General features: G+C 51.7%; 2 protein-coding genes across 5 annotated transcripts; one reads left to right on the top strand and one right to left on the bottom strand.

The window, feature by feature from the left end:
• Positions 1-322: 322 nt before the first annotated feature.
• NDUFA3 (NADH:ubiquinone oxidoreductase subunit A3) lies at positions 323-10796 on the top strand. 3 transcript variants are annotated; one of them, XM_060131347.1, is made up of 7 exons: positions 323-568; positions 702-778; positions 1087-1256; positions 7724-7973; positions 8193-8267; positions 10041-10118; positions 10570-10796. In XM_060131347.1, exons 4-7 carry the CDS (start codon positions 7856-7858, stop codon positions 10671-10673), a joined length of 375 nt encoding a protein of 124 aa, XP_059987330.1. In that variant the 5' UTR covers positions 323-568; positions 702-778; positions 1087-1256; positions 7724-7855; the 3' UTR covers positions 10674-10796. The 3 variants fall into 3 exon arrangements, with proteins under 3 accessions (XP_059987330.1, XP_059987331.1, XP_059987333.1); XM_060131348.1 differs by lacking the exon at positions 1087-1256; XM_060131350.1 differs by lacking the exons at positions 323-568; positions 702-778; positions 1087-1256 and having other exon boundaries at positions 10643-10796.
• Positions 10797-10853: 57 nt separating this feature from the next.
• Positions 10854-17412, bottom strand: TFPT (TCF3 fusion partner). 2 transcript variants are annotated; one of them, XM_060131312.1, is made up of 6 exons: positions 16994-17412; positions 16227-16485; positions 13279-13349; positions 11708-11777; positions 11405-11623; positions 10854-11008 (listed from the first exon to the last, which is right to left on the bottom strand). In XM_060131312.1, the coding sequence occupies exons 1-6, from the start codon at positions 17014-17016 to the stop codon at positions 10889-10891; spliced, it is 762 nt and encodes a 253-aa protein (XP_059987295.1). In that variant the 5' UTR covers positions 17017-17412; the 3' UTR covers positions 10854-10888. The 2 variants fall into 2 exon arrangements, with proteins under 2 accessions (XP_059987295.1, XP_059987296.1); XM_060131313.1 differs by lacking the exon at positions 16994-17412 and adding an exon at positions 16787-16951.
• Between the last annotated feature and the right edge of the window lie 33 nt (positions 17413-17445).

Genomic DNA, 17445 nt, shown 5'->3' with positions numbered 1-17445 from the left:
TATATTCTGCAGCTCCAATCTGAGGGGCACTGGGCAGAAAGACATCTCATCAGAACCCAGGAAGCGATGAGAAACTGTCTCATGAAAGCCTCCAGGGAAGATAAAAAGGTGAGTAGGAGGGAGTTCCCGGTGGCCTAGTGATTAGGATTCTGGGCTTTCACTGCTGTGGCCTGCATTCAATCCCTGGTTGGGGAGCTGAGCCACGCGGTGCAGCCAAAAAAAAAAAGAAGAAGTGAGTGGGAGATGGGAGATAGCAGCTGCTCACAAGCCTCTCATTTTCTCATGTTCCAGGAGGATCATAAGCTTTTTTTTTTTTTTTAAGCTTTCTGCCAAGACTCAGATTGGCTACAGTTCAAGCCTCTGACTAAATGAATATGTGAAAAGTTTCCAGGATGCCATAGAAGAACCACCCCCTTACCATGGCATGAACTTTCCATACTTCTTTAGATATAAGCAATGGATACAAGATCTCCAGACGCAAGCTGTTATGAGGCTGTCTGTGTCTCCCCCGAATTCTTATGTTGAAGCCCTAGCTCTAGATGTGCTGGTATTATGGGGCCTTTAGGGGGTAATTAGGATGAGGTCATGAGGGTGGAGCCCCCATGATGGGATTAGTGCCCTTGTAATGAGAGAGGTGAGATCTCTCTCTCCCTCCCTCTCTCTCTCTCTCTTTCTCTCTCTTCCTCTCCCCCTCTCTGCAGCTCTCTGCAAGCCAGGGGAGGGCTGTCACCAAAACCATTCTTTGCACTCTGGTCTCAGACTTCACAGCCTCCAGACTGTGAGTAATAAGTTTCTGTTGTTCAAGCCACCCAGTCTAGGGTATTTTGTTATAAAAGTCCTAATTGACTGAAACAGGTGCACAAAAAGACGGTAACATTGGGAATTCCCTAGCGGTCCAGTGCTTAGGACTCGGGGATTTCACTGCCATGGTTCGGGTTCAATCCCTAGCCACGCAGCAAGGCAAAAAAAAAAAAAAAAAAAAAGACAGTAACGTTGATTGGCTCTTAGAGGTGCCTGGAGCCAGGCGGGGCAGGTAGCCAATAGTGGAGACAGCCGGCAGGGGCCGCTGTTCCTTCTCTCGCTCAGGTACCCAGACTGATGGAGAGGCCAGAATCTCTTCTCAAGCATTGCTGGTCACTGTGTCAGGTGGAACAGAGAGCTGGGAACAGAGTGATACTCGCCACTGCCATCCACGACTCATCGTCCAGGACAGACAACAAAGCCCGCGAATGCCGTCGTATTGGCTCCCTAATGAGGTCAGGGATTTTGGCGCTGAGCAAGGAAAAATATATGACCACAAGGTGGCAGTAGCACACAAGGAATTTTCTTTGGAGGCTGTTTGGACAGGTTTGCATGTGAGAAGGGTCCTCGTTGCTTGAAACCTGCCAAAGGCAAAGGGCTGGGGGCTGCTACCCAGAAGGGGAGGTGGGCTAGGGAACAAGAGGGCTATTGAAGAGGAGGCTTCTGGGTCTAGGCGCTGTTGTTCCCCTGCACAGGCAGGGAGCCTCGGGTCAGAGAGCTCCAGCCCACAGCAGCAGTTTGGGGTCTTGTGGTGGTGCAGGGTTTACCTATGGCTAGCAGACGCTGGCTGCAATTTCTTGGGGTATGCAAAGCAGGCAGGCTCTAACTAGTTAAAAATCTGCTTCTTGGGTCTATATTTTAAACAATTGCATGTGTAAAACTTTGAGTTTGGCGCCAATGGGCTTTTGAGCTAACGGATCTCAGCCTGCTGTGAAGAAATACACGCATATACAGAGGCCTTCTTTGGCTCATTTATATACTAGTGCCCCAAATGGGGATCATTTGGAGATCCCTGGTGTTCGGTCAAAAGGCAGTCCACCCCAAAATGTGCTTCAATGGCATATTGATGGTTTTGAATTAAAGTTACTACCCAAGCCCAAACTTTGCATTACATTCCTTACTAATTAAGCATCCACATCTAAGTTTTTTGTCCTGTCAAACCCTCACAAATCTATTGTGTAAAAATATATAAAAGCTGCCTGCTTTTGTTCACTCTCTGAGCATCATTTTAATTTTTTAAACTTATTAATTTGGCTACACCGGGTCTTAGTCGCAGCACGCGGGATCTTCGTTGTGGCATGCATGTGGGATCTAGTTCCCTGACCAGGGATCGAACCCGGGCTCCCTGCATTGGGATCGAGGGGTCTTAACCACTGGACCACCAGGGAAGTCCTTGGGTTGTTGTTGTTTTTTTTTTAAGTATAGTTGATTTACAATGTTGTGTTAGTTTCAGGTATACAGCAAAGTGATTCAGTTATACGTATACATATATCCATTCTTTTTCCGATTCTTTTCCCATATATGTTATTACAGAATATTGAGTAGAGTTCCCTGTGCTGTGCAGTAGGTCCTGGTTGGTTACCTGTCTTACTGTTAGTCTGTCTTGTGTCAATGTTATTACTAGTCCAGCCACAAGAACTCAAGGGGTAGAGGGGGAAATTTCCCCCTCCCCAACACTGGCAAACAACAGAAGTGACTACCATGTTGTCTTTCTAAGAAAGGGGCATGCTGATTTTTTTAAATTGAAGTATAGTTGATTTATCATGTCTTGTTAATTTCTGCCGTACAGCAAAGTGACTCAGTTATACATATAGATACATTCTTTGTCATATTCTTTTCCATTATGCTTTATCATAGGGTATTGAATATAGTTCCCTGTGCTACACAGTAGAACCCTGTTGTTTATCTATCCTATATATAATAGTTTGCATCTGCTAATCCCAAACTCCCAGTCCATCCCTCCCCCACCCCCTTCCCCTTGGCAACCACAAGTCTGTTCTCTATGTCTGTGAATATGTTTCTGTTTTGTAAATAAGTTCATTTGTATCATATTTTAGATTCCATATAAGTGATATCATAAGGTATTTGTCTTTCTCTTTCTAACTTACTTCACTTAGCATGATAATCTCTAGGTCCATTCATGTTGCTGAAAATGGCATTATTTCATTCTTTTTAATGGCTGAGTAATATTCCATTGTATATATATACCACATCTTCTTTACCCATTCATCTGTTGATGGACATTTAGGTTGCTTCCATGTCTTGGCTACTGTAAATAGTGCTGCTGCGAACATAAGGGAGGGGCATGCTGATTTTAATGGGACTTATTTGGGAAGTGTTCACAATGTTTTATTCCCATATTTCCCTTGGAGAGAAGGAAAGTAAATAAATATTTAATGCATGATAAGGAAGATGCAGGCTTAGAAAGAGAAGTTCATCTAAGAACTTTTCTAGAAAATCCTTCCTAGATTCTAATCTCCATGACAGCCAGGGCCATGTTTGTCAGATCTCCCTTTGAATAACAAACTTATTATTATAACTTACAAAGTTGAGCATAGGTCAGCTTGACACTCCAGCTTTACCTCTACTGCATTTTCTCTCACCTTATGCTATCTGTTTCAGCCACATTGACCATCTTTCAGGTGCAGCCCTATTATGTGCCTGTAGTGAGTTCAGGGATTTCAGTGCTGATCAAGGAAAAAGATGCGACCACAAGGTGGCAGTAGGACAGGACTTTCAGTCCCTTACCACACCTTGCTTCCTCCACAGGACCTTTGCACATGCTGTTCCCTCTGCTTAGAACACCCTTCCAGACCCCTAGTTAACATCTGCTCGTCTTTCAGATCTCACATCACTTCTTCAGAGATCTCAATGATGAGATCAAATCTTCCTTGCGAAACTCCCTCTTCTTTTTGCTATAGTTGTAATGGTGAAGATGGCTAACGGTTTCCCAGCAGCCAAATTTCCCTTCTTCCTTTAAGTAACAGAAAGCCCCTCCCATTTTTAGAAGGGCACTCTCTAGAGCCTGTATGCCCCCACCTCCCCAGACACTTTTGCAGCTAGACCTGGCCTGTAAGTTCTGGTCAGAGACATGTTCAAAATCTGGGTGCTGCTCTTAAAAATAATTGTATGAGCCCTCTCTCTCTCTCTCTCTCTCTCTCTGTCTCTCTGTCTCTCTGTCTCTCTGTCTCTCTCTGTCTCTCTCTCCCTCTCTCCTTCCCTCCCTCCCTTTTCCTTTCTTGCTGGCTCTGAACTACATATGAAAGCTACATGTTGATAAAAGCAAAAATGTTGATAAACAGCTCTAGACTGTTCGATTATGTACTGTTAAGTGAGAGAGAAATAAAGTTATAGATAGCTTTTTCTTGGGGGTTTGTCACGGCAGCTTAAAGTGCCCCCTAATCAAGACGGTGAGTATAAATTTCTCTGTGAGCTTCAAGAGAGTAGAGTTCATGTCTGCTGTTACTCCCCATGTAATTCCAGCACCTAGCACAGTACCTTGCTCGTGGTGGCCATTAGATAAATGTGCAATAAGCAGATGAATGAGACCTTGGGGGAAGCCAGCGCGGGGACAAGAGTAGACAAAAGTATCTCATAGCGTTCATGTTTCTATTGCTGTGGTAACAAACTCTCACAAACTAAGTGGCGTAAGGCAACATAAATGTTTTATTTTTCCGTTCGGGAGGTCAGAAGTCCAAAACAGGTCGGCAGGCTGTGTTGCTTCTGGAGTCTCTAGCAGAGAATCCAATTCCCTGTCTTTTCCAGCTTCTAGAGGGGCCTGCATCCCTTGGCTTGTGGGCCTGCATCACGCTGACCTCTGCTTCCATCTTCACATTGCCTTCTCCAACTCTGACCCCCTTGCCTCCCTCTTAAAATTATTATGTTGCATCCATCCAAATTATCCAGGATAATCTCCCCATATCATGATTCCTAATTAAATCACACCTGTTAAGTCCCTTTTGCCATGTATACCATAGTCACAAGTTCCGGGAACTGGGATACCAGATGTTCGAGGGACCATTATTCTGCCCACCATAAAAGGGTACACGTACGGAGCCTGCTTACGTAGCCCTCAGCATGGAGAGTCATCCAGTCAGAATGTGCATGTTTCCGGAGCCCGCCTATGTGCCAGGCCCTGGAGATGTGGAGATAAAATGACCTGGTCCCTCTTGGCAGGAGCGTGTGGTCTAGTCTGGGAGAGAGAGTTAATACATAGCGTGATAAACAATCACGGTATGACAAGGCACTGTGGGAGCACAGGTGGGTCAGGCAAGGGTCTGCAGAGGAAACAGCATCTAACCTGAGACCTGAAGGCTGAGTAGAGTGAAGCAGACAAGAGAGAACAGAAAAGAGAGGCTGTACCAGATGCATCACATCTCCATACAGACATCTTGGAAACCGAGAATGTATGGGTGACGAACAAAGGAAACGCTGTGTCAAAAACCGTAAATCACTTTGCAAGTGCTCGAGGTGGTAACATTCCCCTTTCTCTTCCTCATCTAAAAGTGATTGTGAGGGGAAAAGTTGGAAACAACCTAAATATGCATCAGGAGGACCAAGTAAACTAGAATCCAGCCGTACAAGGGCAAATGCTAGACAGCAGCTTTAAAAAAGAGAGAAAAAGGTGGAGCTAGCTCTAATGACATGGAAATGTCTCCAAGAGAGATTGCAAAGTGAAAAATGTAAGATGCAGAACCATGTGAGTCACGAAATATCAATTTTGCTTTGGGAGAAAAAGAAGTACAAAAATACGTACGTGTGTTTGAAAGCATGGAAATTTTTTATAAGGATTCAGAGATTATTTAAGGAAGATGAGGAAGGGGAAGAAGGAGGTTGTTATATGTCCCTTGATACTAATTTTTAAAACCATGAATACATGTTAGCTTTAACATTTAAAAAGTAATTAAAATAAATTGATAGCTAAGGTATTAATGGTTCTCCAGGTGATTCTTATTTGAAGTTGGCGTGGAATGGAGGGAAATTGAGAGGAAGAAGAGGTCTCACCCATCAGAAACCCTGGAAAGAAACCCAGCGCTGTTTCAGGGTGGAGGACCCTACTTTCCAAAGGGGAATTATAGGCATTGCCAGAGATCCTATTTCTTGAGCCCTGCACTTTGCCAAGCTCTGAGCCAAGGGTTTTATGCATGTGATTTATTAAGTCCTCACAACAGCCCATTTTACAGAGAAATAATCTGAGTCTCAGCGTTCAGTGGTTTGTTCAAGGTCATAAATTAATACGATGGTGAAACCGGGGTTCCAGCTTAGGTCTCTTTAACTCCAAAGTTCATGATCTTCACTACTTACCTATACTGGTCACTAAAATGAATGAGGAAGGAAGGAGGGAAAGAAATAAAGGAAGGGGGAGGGAAGTAAGGAAATCGGGGGGGAGGGGAGGCACCAAAATCAAATCTGAGTCGTTGGAAGTGGGGTGTCAGCAACACACAGGAGAATGGGTGCGGAGTGTTACTCACCAGTTGGAGTGATGTCTGCGTGACACACCAGCCCTATAGAAGGTCGAAGGGGTTTGGTCTTGTCAAAGCCTTCGGTTGCTCCCAGCCCCACCTCACTGGGCACCCAGGAATGTAAGTCCCCAGGCCCTCTATCCTCTGGGAAACAGAAATTTTGCCCATACTTTCTCCTCAGTAGCCATAAATTCAGACTTCCAGTCCCCACTTATTTCAGAGCCCAAAAGTCTGGACCCAAGCCCATCTTGCCTCTACACCCAAGAGTTCAGGCCCTTGGATTCCACCGTTTCGAGGAGATAATAACCTGAGCCCACAGTTTCTCCTCTCTGGGCTGCAGGAGTCTGGGCCCCCAGTTTCCTTCTTTCCCAGGTGTCTTGGCTTCTCCATCTCCCTCCCACATCAAGATCTAGGACCATAGGTTCTCTGTCTCCAGGAATTCAGATCCCTAGCCCTCTCCTGCTTCAAGATCTAGAGAATCCTGCCCCCAACTTCCTCCTCTTCCAGGAACCCAGGAATTCAGGACCCCTGGGTCCTCTTGCCTTAGGACCCAGGGGTCTGAGCCCCAGTCCTGTTATTCTGGCCTAGAATTCCAAACCCTCAGCTCGTGCCTCCTGATCACCCTGCACCTGCCCTCAGGGAGACCCCAGCCCAGCCAGGGGCCCAGGGAGAAGGGGGTGGGGTGTCTCACAGAGAGTCAGCAGCTGCAGATTCATCACCAGGGCCATGGTGGGCAGTTCTCGGCTGGAGCAGGAACAGGAGCCAGGGCTTGGCTGTGCCCTCCCCCCTACCAGGAAATGAGGCAACATCAGGAAGCCAGAGCCCTATTGAAGGAAGGAAGGAGCGAGGTGGGGGCCCCTGGGTGACTGTGTCACAGCCCCATGGTGCTGTGGAAAAAGTTGGGAGAGGGCGCAGTCATAACTGTTCTGTTCATTAAACTTTGGAAAAAAAAAATTAGCACCTATTATGTGCCAGACCCTGTGCTACACGGTTGGGGGAAAGGGGCACAGAAGGGAGTCAGACCCCATTACTGTGCTCAAGTAGCTCCCAGCCTGATGGAAAGGCAGATTCCGACCAGGTTAGTTAAAACAAAACAAAACAGAACAAAATGATGTACGCTATAATGGAGGTCACATAGGGCACTGTGAGAGTATACAGAATGTCCCTAACCCTTCTGGGATGAGACTTAGGGCTTGCAGGACGAACTGATTTTAAGCTGATACCTCAAATTGGTGATTCGTCCTCTCCCAGCCTCCGTTTGCCCATCTGTAAAATGGGCTCTCATAAGTAAACTATAAAATGAGGACTGAGGCATTCCGCCTTAGCTGGGCCGCAGTAGGAGGACTGAAAGTTACTCCTCTGGAACGACTTTCTAGGCGGAGAGAAAAAAAGAGAGCGGCGGCAGGTGCGCCAAGACAGGTTTGCGCTTATATCTGCAGCATCACCTCTTTTCCCCGCAGCCATCGTCTAGGACCGCTGTTCTGCGCCAGTGCGCACGCGCGGATTTAGCCCGTGGAGGCTAGCGGGCCAGGACCACAACTCCCAGAGTGCTCCGCACCCCCGCCGCCGTCTGGGATTGCTGTTCTGCGCCAATGAGCACGCGCGGACTCCGACTGCGGAGGCCGTGCCCAGGGACCACAAGTCCCAGAGTGCTCCGCGCCCTCGCCGCCGCAGCCGCCGCCGCCGTTGCCGAGACCAAGATGGCCGGGAGTAAGTGCGGGTTCTGTCAGCGCGCGGGGATGGTACCGGGAACCCCGGGTGGTGCCAGGGGTAGGGCAAGACGGAGCCCCCGTGGAGGCGGTGGGGTCCGGGCCGGAGGGGGGCGCAGGGGTCACGAGGGAGCTCCTCCAGGGCGGGGGTGGCGCGAGAGGGGTAGAGGTCACCGGGGGCATCACCTGCAGGGGTGACCCTTCTCGCCCACCCTTCCAGGAATCGCCGCCTTTCTCAGGAATGTCTGGGCCAAGGAGCCGGTGCTAGTGGCATCCCTCACCATCGGGGGTCTCGGTGCGTGAGTGCCCCAGGCGCGAAAGTGCATCACCCCCAATCGGCGTCCCGGCTTTATCTCCTCCACCCCCTAGAGGTCCCACTGCCCCTCACCAGTGCTCCATCGCCCCCCCACCATCGTTCCATCCTGTATCCCCGAGGTCCGACCGCCGTCCTCAACGTTCCGTGTCCCCACTTGTATGCCAACCCCCCCCACCCCTAGTATTATGACTTCTCCACTACCCCATCGCTCCCCACCCCGTACACACCCACCCAAGAGGTCCAGAATCCCTTCAAAGAAGAGGTTGTCAACCCTAGCTGTGCATTATAATAGCTAAAAAAAAATAATAATAAATGAAAAGTAATGTACTTATCCTCCCCTTTCACCCTCATCCCCCCCCCCCCCGATTCTGAATTGAATTGGGTGGGGTGGAGGTGGGGCTAGGGAATCTTGTGTCTTGTGAAAATCCCCCAGTGATTCTAACGTGCTTCTGCGATTGAGAACCTCAGCTGTAGAACTGGGCTACTCAGATTTCAAGGTAATGCTGTGAGTCGTGGTGAAATACAGGTTCTGTTTCCGTAGGTCTGGGGTGGGTCTGGGGATGCTGCATTTCTAACACGTTCCCAGGTCTTGTCAATACTGCTGGTTGGCAGGCCACACACTGAGTGAGGTTCTAGAACACAGTTGTCCCACACGGCAGCCACGGGTCGCATGGGCCACTGAGCACTTGAAATGGGGCCAGTATGAATTGAGATGGTATATGTTACCCTGATGTAAAGCATACACGAGATTTCAAAGACTTTGTATAACAAAGCATATATAAAATATCAATGTCTTTTATGCCGAGGATATGTTGAAATGCCTTGGGTATACCAGGTTAAATTTATCTTTTAATTTGTATGTTTTAACTTTTTTTTATGAATTTATTTATTTACTTTTGGCTGCTTTGGGTCTTTGTTGCTGCACGCAGCTCTTCTCTAGTTGCGGCGAGCGGGGTCTACTCTTTGTTGTGGCTTCTCTTGTTGCAGAGCACGGGCTCTGGGCGCGCGGGCTTCAGTAGTTACGGCACGAGGGCTCAGTAGTTGTGGCTCGCAGGCTCAGTAGTTGTGGCTCGCAGGCTCAGTAGTTGTGGCACACGGGCTTAGTTGCTCTGCAGCATGTAGGGTCTTCCCGGACCAGGGCTCGAACCCACGTCCCCTGCATTGGCAGGCGGATTCTTAACCACTGCGCCACCAGGGAATCCCTGTATGTTTTAACTTTTATGTGGCTATTAGAAAATGAAAAATTACATACATGTCTCTCATATTTATGTCGGACAGCACTGACCCAGAATATTCCTTTACATGCCCTGCCCCACCCGCCATGACTCCCTGCTCCTACCCCAGGTAGACTGTAATTTCACAATGACTGTTTTTTGTACAAAACCTTCTCCTCAGTTTGTAACAGTTCATTTCTCTGGAACGTTCCCAGGACACCCCCGACCCACACCCCTTAATGTGCTCCATGACTCAAATGCGCTTATCCTGTGACCAACCCTTTCTTCCTTCCCGTGTCTTCTAGATCCCACAAGTCTCTGGATGCTTGGCTTCCACCCTCACTTCCAAAAAAAAAAAAAGTCTTATAAACCCTTCTGCTGATGTACGGGGCTCCCAGGGTGCCAAGGGGCCTCCTGGAGGCGCTGGACCCCCCTCCTCCCCTCCCCGCATGCACTTGACCCCCATCTTGGAAAGGCTCAGCTACGGTCCCCGCCGCCACCTCCTTCCCCTGGGCCTCACCCCTGTGTCTCTCCGCAGCTATAATTCTGCCTGCCCTCAGCCCCTACGTCAAGTACTCCATCATGATCAATGAGGCCACACCCTACAACTACCCAGGTGAGTGGGAGCCAGGGCAGCAGCCTTGGACCTTGCTGAGCTGGGAGTGGAATGATGATGGGCAGGTCTTTCCTCTGCAGGGATCCAAGATTCTGCAGTGCAGTCTGGACTCTCTTTTTTTCCTTCAACAGATATAATCCACATGCCGTAAAATTCGCTTTGTCTGTTTTTGCACTTTGAGTTTCTGTCATGGTTCCAGATTTCTGTCCTTGTCCGGGTTCGCAATCTCTGTTGCTTTCTGCAGTTTTGTCTTCCTGGGTCTCCACCTCTCCAGGTCTCTCTTCTGCTTCCTTGTGTCTGTTGGGTCTTTCTCTGGGTCTCCTTTCTGTATCCATCGTTCTGGTTTCCCATGTCTCTAGGTCTCTATCTCCCCACTTCCCTGCATCTCTGATTTTCTGATCCTTACTCTCTTCTCTCTCCCCGGGGTCCCGTTTCCCTCTTTGAAAGTAAGCTGACAGGCCAACCCTTCTCTGTGGGCCCCCAGCAATCTGCTCGTCTCAGTGGCCCACCCTCCTGTCCCACAGTGCCCCTCCGAGACGATGGGAACATGCCTGATGTGCCCAGCCACCCGCAGGACCCTCAGGGCCCAAGCTTGGAGTGGCTGAAGAAACTGTGAGCTCCTCCATTGACAGGGAGAGGCCCCCTCCCTGATGGCCCCCAATAAAAATGTGAAAACCACACCCAGCGTCTGAGTGTGTGCGGCTGCAGGTGGAAGCAGTGGACAGCGGCCGAGGCGAGTGTAGGGGCTGGTTTACTGGGGTGGGGGTGGGTCAGTCAAAGGCGGGGCTGGCTAGGGTGGGGTAGGGCAGCAGCTTGTCCGGCCCCCGAGAAACCCAGCTGGAGTCTAGGGCCTCGTCCGCTTCAAAGCCGAAGTCTTCCTCGACCTTAATCTGGGGGAGATGAGAACAGGCGTGAGAAGGGCCCCGGCGTCGGCGTCGCTGTTCTTTCCCAGGCCAGACGGCGTCCTCTGTGCACCTCACCAGAAGTCCCGGCATCCCCTGCAGTGTCACCGCCCTCCCCTGCCTTCTCTCCCTCCTCTGCCGCCGACCCTCCCCGGTTATCTTTTCTTCTCCCCAGAGCCGCCTCCACATCTTCCTTGCCTCCACGCAAGCCCCTTGCCTGGCGTCTTACAATGCTTTCTCCTTCCCCGGCCAACACCAGCCCTGTCCAAGCCTTCCAGCTCTCCCAGCCTTGCAGGGCCCGGCCCCGCCCCCCCGCAGCGCAGCAGGGAAGCCCAGGAGCCCCAGTCCCGCCCTGCGGACCCCTGGACTCCAGGCTGCCCCCACCTGCACCGGGGCCAGTTCTGGAGTCATTGCAGCTCCCACTCGGCGGCCGTCCCGGGGTGCTCGCCGCCTCTTCCGCCCGCTGGGCCCCTCGCCAGGGGCCGGGCTGCCAGGTTCTGGGGGTGCAGGCGTCCTTCTAGGCGGGGACAGCCCCTCTTTCTCTGGAGGCTCGTTCTCGGCGTTGCCTGGGGTGGGGGCGTCTGTGCCCTGGCTGCCCTCGTCCTGGCAGACAGGGAGGTGGGCGCGTGAAGGCTGCGTCCTGGGCTCCCGCTTCTCCCAGCCCACCCGTGACCGCATCGCACTCACCTCCAGCACGATGGTGAACTGGCTGGCGCGGTAGTCATCACCGTAGGAGTCCAGCACTCTCATGAGGAACCTGCGGCCGGAGAGAAGCCGCCGGGGGGGCAGCTTTATCTTCTGGCGGTTAGGAAGGGGGCCCACGACAGCCCAGCTCTGACTGAAGCCAAGGCTGTCCTGGACCCAGAAGGTCTGAGACACCCGGGTGGCAAGCACTTGAGACAGCCAGTGGGGCTCTGGGCAGGACCAGGTGACCTGCACCTCCGCTCCTGCTCTGTAATCTGGAGGTGACAACCCCACTGGGCGGCCCGCTGACCACGACACTGCAGCTTGATGACAGCTCTGCAGTACTCGGCTTGTAAACGGTCAAACGTAAGTTATTATTTTCATTACTCCCTGGGAGGCGGGCCCGGAGCACTCTCACTGGTGATGCTGCCTTCTCTTCTCCACGCCTGCTTCTAAAAGCTTTTCGGTTTTTTGTTTGTTTTAAGCTCTGATTAGATGGTCCCCGTAAGCCAGCGCCTGGGTGGAGCGTTTCACACGCACAGTCTCTTATTCTACAAGTAGGTATCAGGTGTCCTCTCTGTGCTATCCACCACGGAAGCCACTGATCATCTGTCACCATCCTTGAGCGCCTGCCACGTGGCGAGAGTGACTGAAGAATGGAAATTTTAAATTTCGCTTGATTTTAGTTAATTCAGATGAAAATCGAACCACGTGGCTACCAAGCACATGAAATGAGGCTCGTGCAACTGAGGGAGTGAATTTCCAATTTCACTTCGTCTTAATAAACTTGGCCTGTGACCACTGAGGAACTGAATTTTCAATTTCATTTGAATGAATTGAAATTTAATGAATGTTAAAATTCCACTTCAATGTAAAATAAAGTCACCACCTGCAGCTGGCATCCTGGACAGCACAGGTGTGGACAAGAGGAGGACCCAGGAGCTGAGCCCTGGCTACTGCAGGTTCAGGGTTTGGGGAAGTGAATGAACCAGCAGAGAGGCAAGAATCAACGGCCGGGAGGAGGGGAAACTGAGGCAGATGAGTGACCTGGCCAAGAAAGTGCTTCAAAGAAGAGGGTGTATCCACTGGGTCAGGTAAGTGGAGGGCTGGGGACTGACCGGGGGTCTCGGCATCATGGAGACTCTGTCATGAGGCCTGTTCTCCACGTTTCAGGGAGGTGGGGACCCAGTGGAGTGGCGGGCCGGCCCCAGAGCTCACTCCCCATCCGGGTTGCGGTGATCCGAGGCGGGAGGCTCAGCTGAGCTCGTCCCCTGTGGGCTCCCATTTAACCCTCAGCAGCCTTGTGATCTCAGTGTTAACCCTTAGTTGACGGGGAACTGGGGCTCAGAGAGGGGACGTGGCTTGCCCTGAGTCACACAGCAGAACGGCACTCGAAGCTGAGTCTGTGGCCCTAAGTCTGGTCTCCTGCCTTCCGCTGCACTCCATACAAAGGGAGCACACCTCTCCCCCAAGGCCCAGGGCTCAGCTTCCTTCCAAGGCCCAAGGTGGTGGTGACAGGGGTTGGGGAGCAGAGGCAAGCGATGCAGGCCCAGAGCAGGTGTGCAAGGGGTTACCTCCGCTCCTGCTGGAGTCTCCGAGTTATCCTCTGTACCTGATGGAGCCTGTTCAGGACCCGCTCGTTCACCTGCGGGGAGGTGGGAGAAAACACAGGTCAGCCGGACACCGCATGCTCAACACGTGGTGAATGGGGCCCAGCTGGAGGGCGACTGGCCCAGGGCCATCCCGGGGCCCCCAGGGCCTGCTCCTTCCCCCTCCTCACTGCCTCTCTTGCTTCTCTCCCTCATCCACGCTGCTCACACTGGCCTCCAAGCTCACGCTTGAGTCCCCTGACACCGTCCTGTCCTGGGGGCTTTCCACGTGCTCTTCCCCAGGTGCCTGCCTAGCTCTCTCAAAGGCTGCACTCAAAGGCTACCTGCTCAGACCTCTCGTTAATTGCAGCAGCCCCTCCCCCACTTCCCACACCAGAGCGTCCCCCCCCCCCGCCCTCTCAGCTCCACTTTTCCATCGCCTATAGCCTCTCTCTCTATGCAGTGTTCTCACTCTCCGTCTCCCCCAACAGAACAGAAGCCCCAAAGGACCAGGATTTGTGCCTCTGTCCCCGGTGCCTTGAGCAGACCCTGGCAGAGGGGGTGCTCCCTAAATACTGTTAAACAAATGACTTCACCTAGTGATAAAGTGCTTGAAGGACACCAAACTGGTAGATATGCTGGAGATAAGGGCAGGAGGTGGCCGCTTTAGTTAAGGTCATCAGAGGAGATGTGTGCCCAAGCGTGAAGGAGTATGTTCTGCTCCTGCGTCAGAAAGACCTGGGTTTGAATCCCAGCCTACCACTTCTCAGCTCTGTGACCTTGGGCAAGTTACTTAACTTCTCTGAGCCTCAGGTTTCTGCACTGGTAAAAGGAGAATAATAACAACGTATTCCTGGCGGGGGACGGGGGAGCTAAGAGCAGAGGCTCAAATGCAACTCCATTTGAGCAAATGGTTGAGTCTCTTTGGACCCCAGCATCCATCTGTTAAAAAGGGCTCAGGATGCCTGCTGCTTGGGGGGCGCTGAAAGAGTTCCCAGATGTCCCTGCGTAAAGCCCCCAGAGCAGGCCTGGCATGCAGTGGGTGCTCACAGGTGAGAGTGCTTGCTCTGACAGCACCACCCTTGCTGTCAGACCCTGTGAACACACAGTGACGTGAGGAGTCGTGAAATCACGGCGTGGTGGCGGGAGAAGAGAGAGGAGTGGTCATGGAGAGAAGAGAGGTTGGGGTGAGCTGAAGGATGAAGCGGAGGCAAAAGCTACCTGGTAAAAGATACATAGTATCTGGTTTATGTATATTATGTAAGTTTATATTAACACGTACATAAAACCATATTACAGAGTGCTGCAGGGACTTCCCTGGTGGTCCAGCGGTTAAGACGCCACACTCCCACTGCAGGGGACGCAAGTTTGATCCCTGGTTGGGGAACTCAGATCCCACAGGCCACACAAACAAACAAACCAAAACAAAAAACACCAAACAGTACTGCTAGGGACGTCATCAGGTTAACTGTCATCAGGTGTGTGTCTGTATGTCTGTCTGCTGGGTCCGTAGGGAGGACTGGGACAGCTGGCCACAGGGTACGCATAGGTGCAGCCTCTGTGCAGCTTCAGGGGAATATACTTCAATGCCTGGAGCTGACCTGCTCCAAGCCCACTGCCCTCAGCCTGGCATTCGAGTCCCCTCCCCAGTGTCCCCATCAGACCAGACACCTCTCCAATCCTGAGTAAGCCCTACGCCACACAGAGTCCTAAATGTACCTTTCCCTCCAGCTTGACGTGTTCCTACTTAATCTAAGACTTGATTCAAACCTCACCTCCTTATTAGTTCTCTAAGTCGTCTCTCTCTCTCCCTCTCCTTGACTTCTACCCTAGCTCAAGCCTTCTCCTCTCCTGCCTGGGCCACTACACCAGCCCCCTTCCAGAACTCCCCCACCAGCGTTGTTACAGGTTGGATGGTGTCCCCCCAAAAAAGGTGTGTTGGAGTCCTAACTCCCAGTGCCTCAGAATGGGACCGTATTTGGACACAGGGTCTTCACAAAGGTAATCAAGTTAAATGAGGTGATTGGCCTTAACCCAATATGACTGGTGGCATCCTTATTAAAAGAAATTGGGATATACACACACACACAAGCACGGGAAGGTGAAAGCAGAGATCTACAAGCAAGGAACACAAAAGATCTCCAGCAAACCACCAGAAGCTAGGGAGGATGCCTAGAACAGATAACAGATTCTCCCTCACAGCCCTCAGGATGAACCAACCCCGCTGACACCTTGATCCCAGACTTCTAGTCTCCAGAACCGTGAGGCAGTACATTTCTATTACTTAGCCATCCGTTTGTGGTTCTTGATACAGCGGCCCTAGCATAAGAGTCCAGCCAAATGCAGAGAGTCTTTCAAGCACTGACCCTGTCCCTCCCCTGTTTGAAACCTTTTGATAGCTCCCCATCACTCTCAAAAAAAAAAAAAAAAAAATCCAAACCTCTTGCTCTGGTGTTTGTGGCCTTTCAAGATCTGGGCCCTGCTTACTGCTCCATCCTCATTCTCACCAAGGAGGCTAATGCAGTGACTCAGCAGAAAGAACCTGAGGCTGGGCAGAGGCGTGGGGATGGAGGGGAGGAGAAGGACCCCAGAGAGATCTGAGAGGCAGGACACACAGGACAGGAGCGAATGATGTCAAGGGTATGGGAGATTTGAAAAGTTTGATCGGTGGGCAGCAAGAGAGGCACCTGTGAAACATCAGTGAGCTGATCTGGGTTGTCAGATGATGCTCCTAGAGGAGACATCTCTCCAAGGTGCCTTGCACAGTGCCTGACATATAATAGGTGCTAAATAAATTAATAATGAATGAATAAGTGAATGGAAAATTCATTCAGCCGGGCAAGGAAGGCAGGGCATCTAGACAGGCAGAGACTGGGAAGGATTGGTAATAGAGGCCAGGGGACCCCAAAACAGGGGAATCCACACTCACCTACCTGCTCGATCTCCCGGCAGCGTCGACCTAGCGCCTGGTACTTCCTGCGGTTTAGTTCCCGCTGGCGCCGCCGCCGGCCCCGGGCTGCCTCTTCCTCTTCATCTCGCTCCCGGAGCCCGGAGCCACCCAGACCCCCAGACACAAACTCCACTTCTGTCTCAAGCTCGCTCTCCAGGATGTGACCACCGAACAAAGGAGGCAGCGCCAACTCTGAGCCTGGCGGCGCTGAGAACTCTTCAAAGCCCACAGCTGCCATGGTCCTGTAGAGGCAGTGGGTTCAGGGACCCTGAATACCTAGCCCTTAGTCCCTCCTCCCACAGACCAGAAGCCCAACTCCCAGACCCCTCCTCTCTCTGATGCAGGAGTCCGAGGCCCCCAGCCCACCATTCCCAGGATCCAGAAGAGTTCGAGCCCCGACCCCTTCCTCCCAGGATCCAGGAGTCCAGGGCCCCAGCACCCGCTTCCCAGTATCAAGGAGTCCAGACTTCCAGCCCCTTCTTCCCCGAGTTCCACGGGGAGTTCAAGCCCCCCAAGCCCTCACTCAGACCCAGGAGTCCTGACCTCCAACCGCCTCGCCTGTCAGATCCAGGAGTCTAGACCCGTAGCCTTTTCCCCCAGGATGCTCGAGTACGGAGCCCAGTCCCTACAAGAGTTATAAGCCAAAGGAGTTGCAGGAACTGCAATCCCCGTCAGTCCTCCGCGCAGAAGACCGCTCTTATGCAGCCGCAATGTCTTTTGGGATTCGTAGTTTTCCCCAAATCCACTCACCCTTCTCTCTGCTCCAGTTCCATCTCTCTCCGACTCCGGGGGCCCCGGGCCTCAGAACTTCCAACCTCGCTAACCTCTAGGTTAAGTCGCTCGCAAAACTACCTTTCCCATCAGGCTTCACGACCCCAGCATCCGGGACCTTTGCCGCTACGCCTTCTGGGAGCTGTAGTTTCCTATTTCCGGCTCCGCTCCCCAACCCCTCCACCTCCACCTCGACTCCTGGCTGAAAGCCTTGCTTTCTCGTCGAACTCCTCCACCAGTGGTCTGAGTTGCCCTCGACTTTATTCTTGTCTTGACACCCTGTCGTCAGATTATGGCGATTCTCCGCTTATCAGGCTCAGTCCACAACGGGCGTGAGCCGGATAAAGCGCCTCTTCTCTCCGGATCATCCCTTCTCCGCCTAGCGGCAGGTGCTAATAAAGTTGTTGTTCCAAACGCAGCCAGGAAAGACG

The sequence above is a fragment of the Lagenorhynchus albirostris genome, chromosome 19 (assembly GCF_949774975.1).
Source record: "Lagenorhynchus albirostris chromosome 19, mLagAlb1.1, whole genome shotgun sequence".
NCBI classification, from domain to species: Eukaryota; Metazoa; Chordata; class Mammalia; order Artiodactyla; family Delphinidae; genus Lagenorhynchus; species Lagenorhynchus albirostris.
This window is presented reverse-complemented; position numbering and strand designations above follow the sequence as displayed.

Bases quoted from the DNA above. Each gene is read 5' to 3' on its own strand.
- NDUFA3 (XM_060131348.1), top strand. From the start codon at position 7,856: ATGAGCACGCGCGGACTCCGACTGCGGAGGCCGTGCCCAGGGACCACA. The intron at 7,974-8,192 runs GTAAGTGCGGGT...CCACCCTTCCAG, and splicing joins CGAGACCAAGATGGCCGGGA to GAATCGCCGCCTTTCTCAGG. The intron at 10,119-10,569 runs GTGAGTGGGAGC...TTTGAAAGTAAG, and splicing joins CACACCCTACAACTACCCAG to CTGACAGGCCAACCCTTCTC.
- TFPT (XM_060131312.1), bottom strand. From the start codon at position 17,016: ATGGAACTGGAGCAGAGAGAAGG. The intron at 11,778-13,278 runs GTAACCCCTTGC...CTCCGGCCGCAG, and splicing joins AGACTCCAGCAGGAGCGGAG to GTTCCTCATGAGAGTGCTGG. The intron at 11,009-11,404 runs GTGGGGGCAGCC...CATCTCCCCCAG, and splicing joins CAGAACTGGCCCCGGTGCAG to ATTAAGGTCGAGGAAGACTT.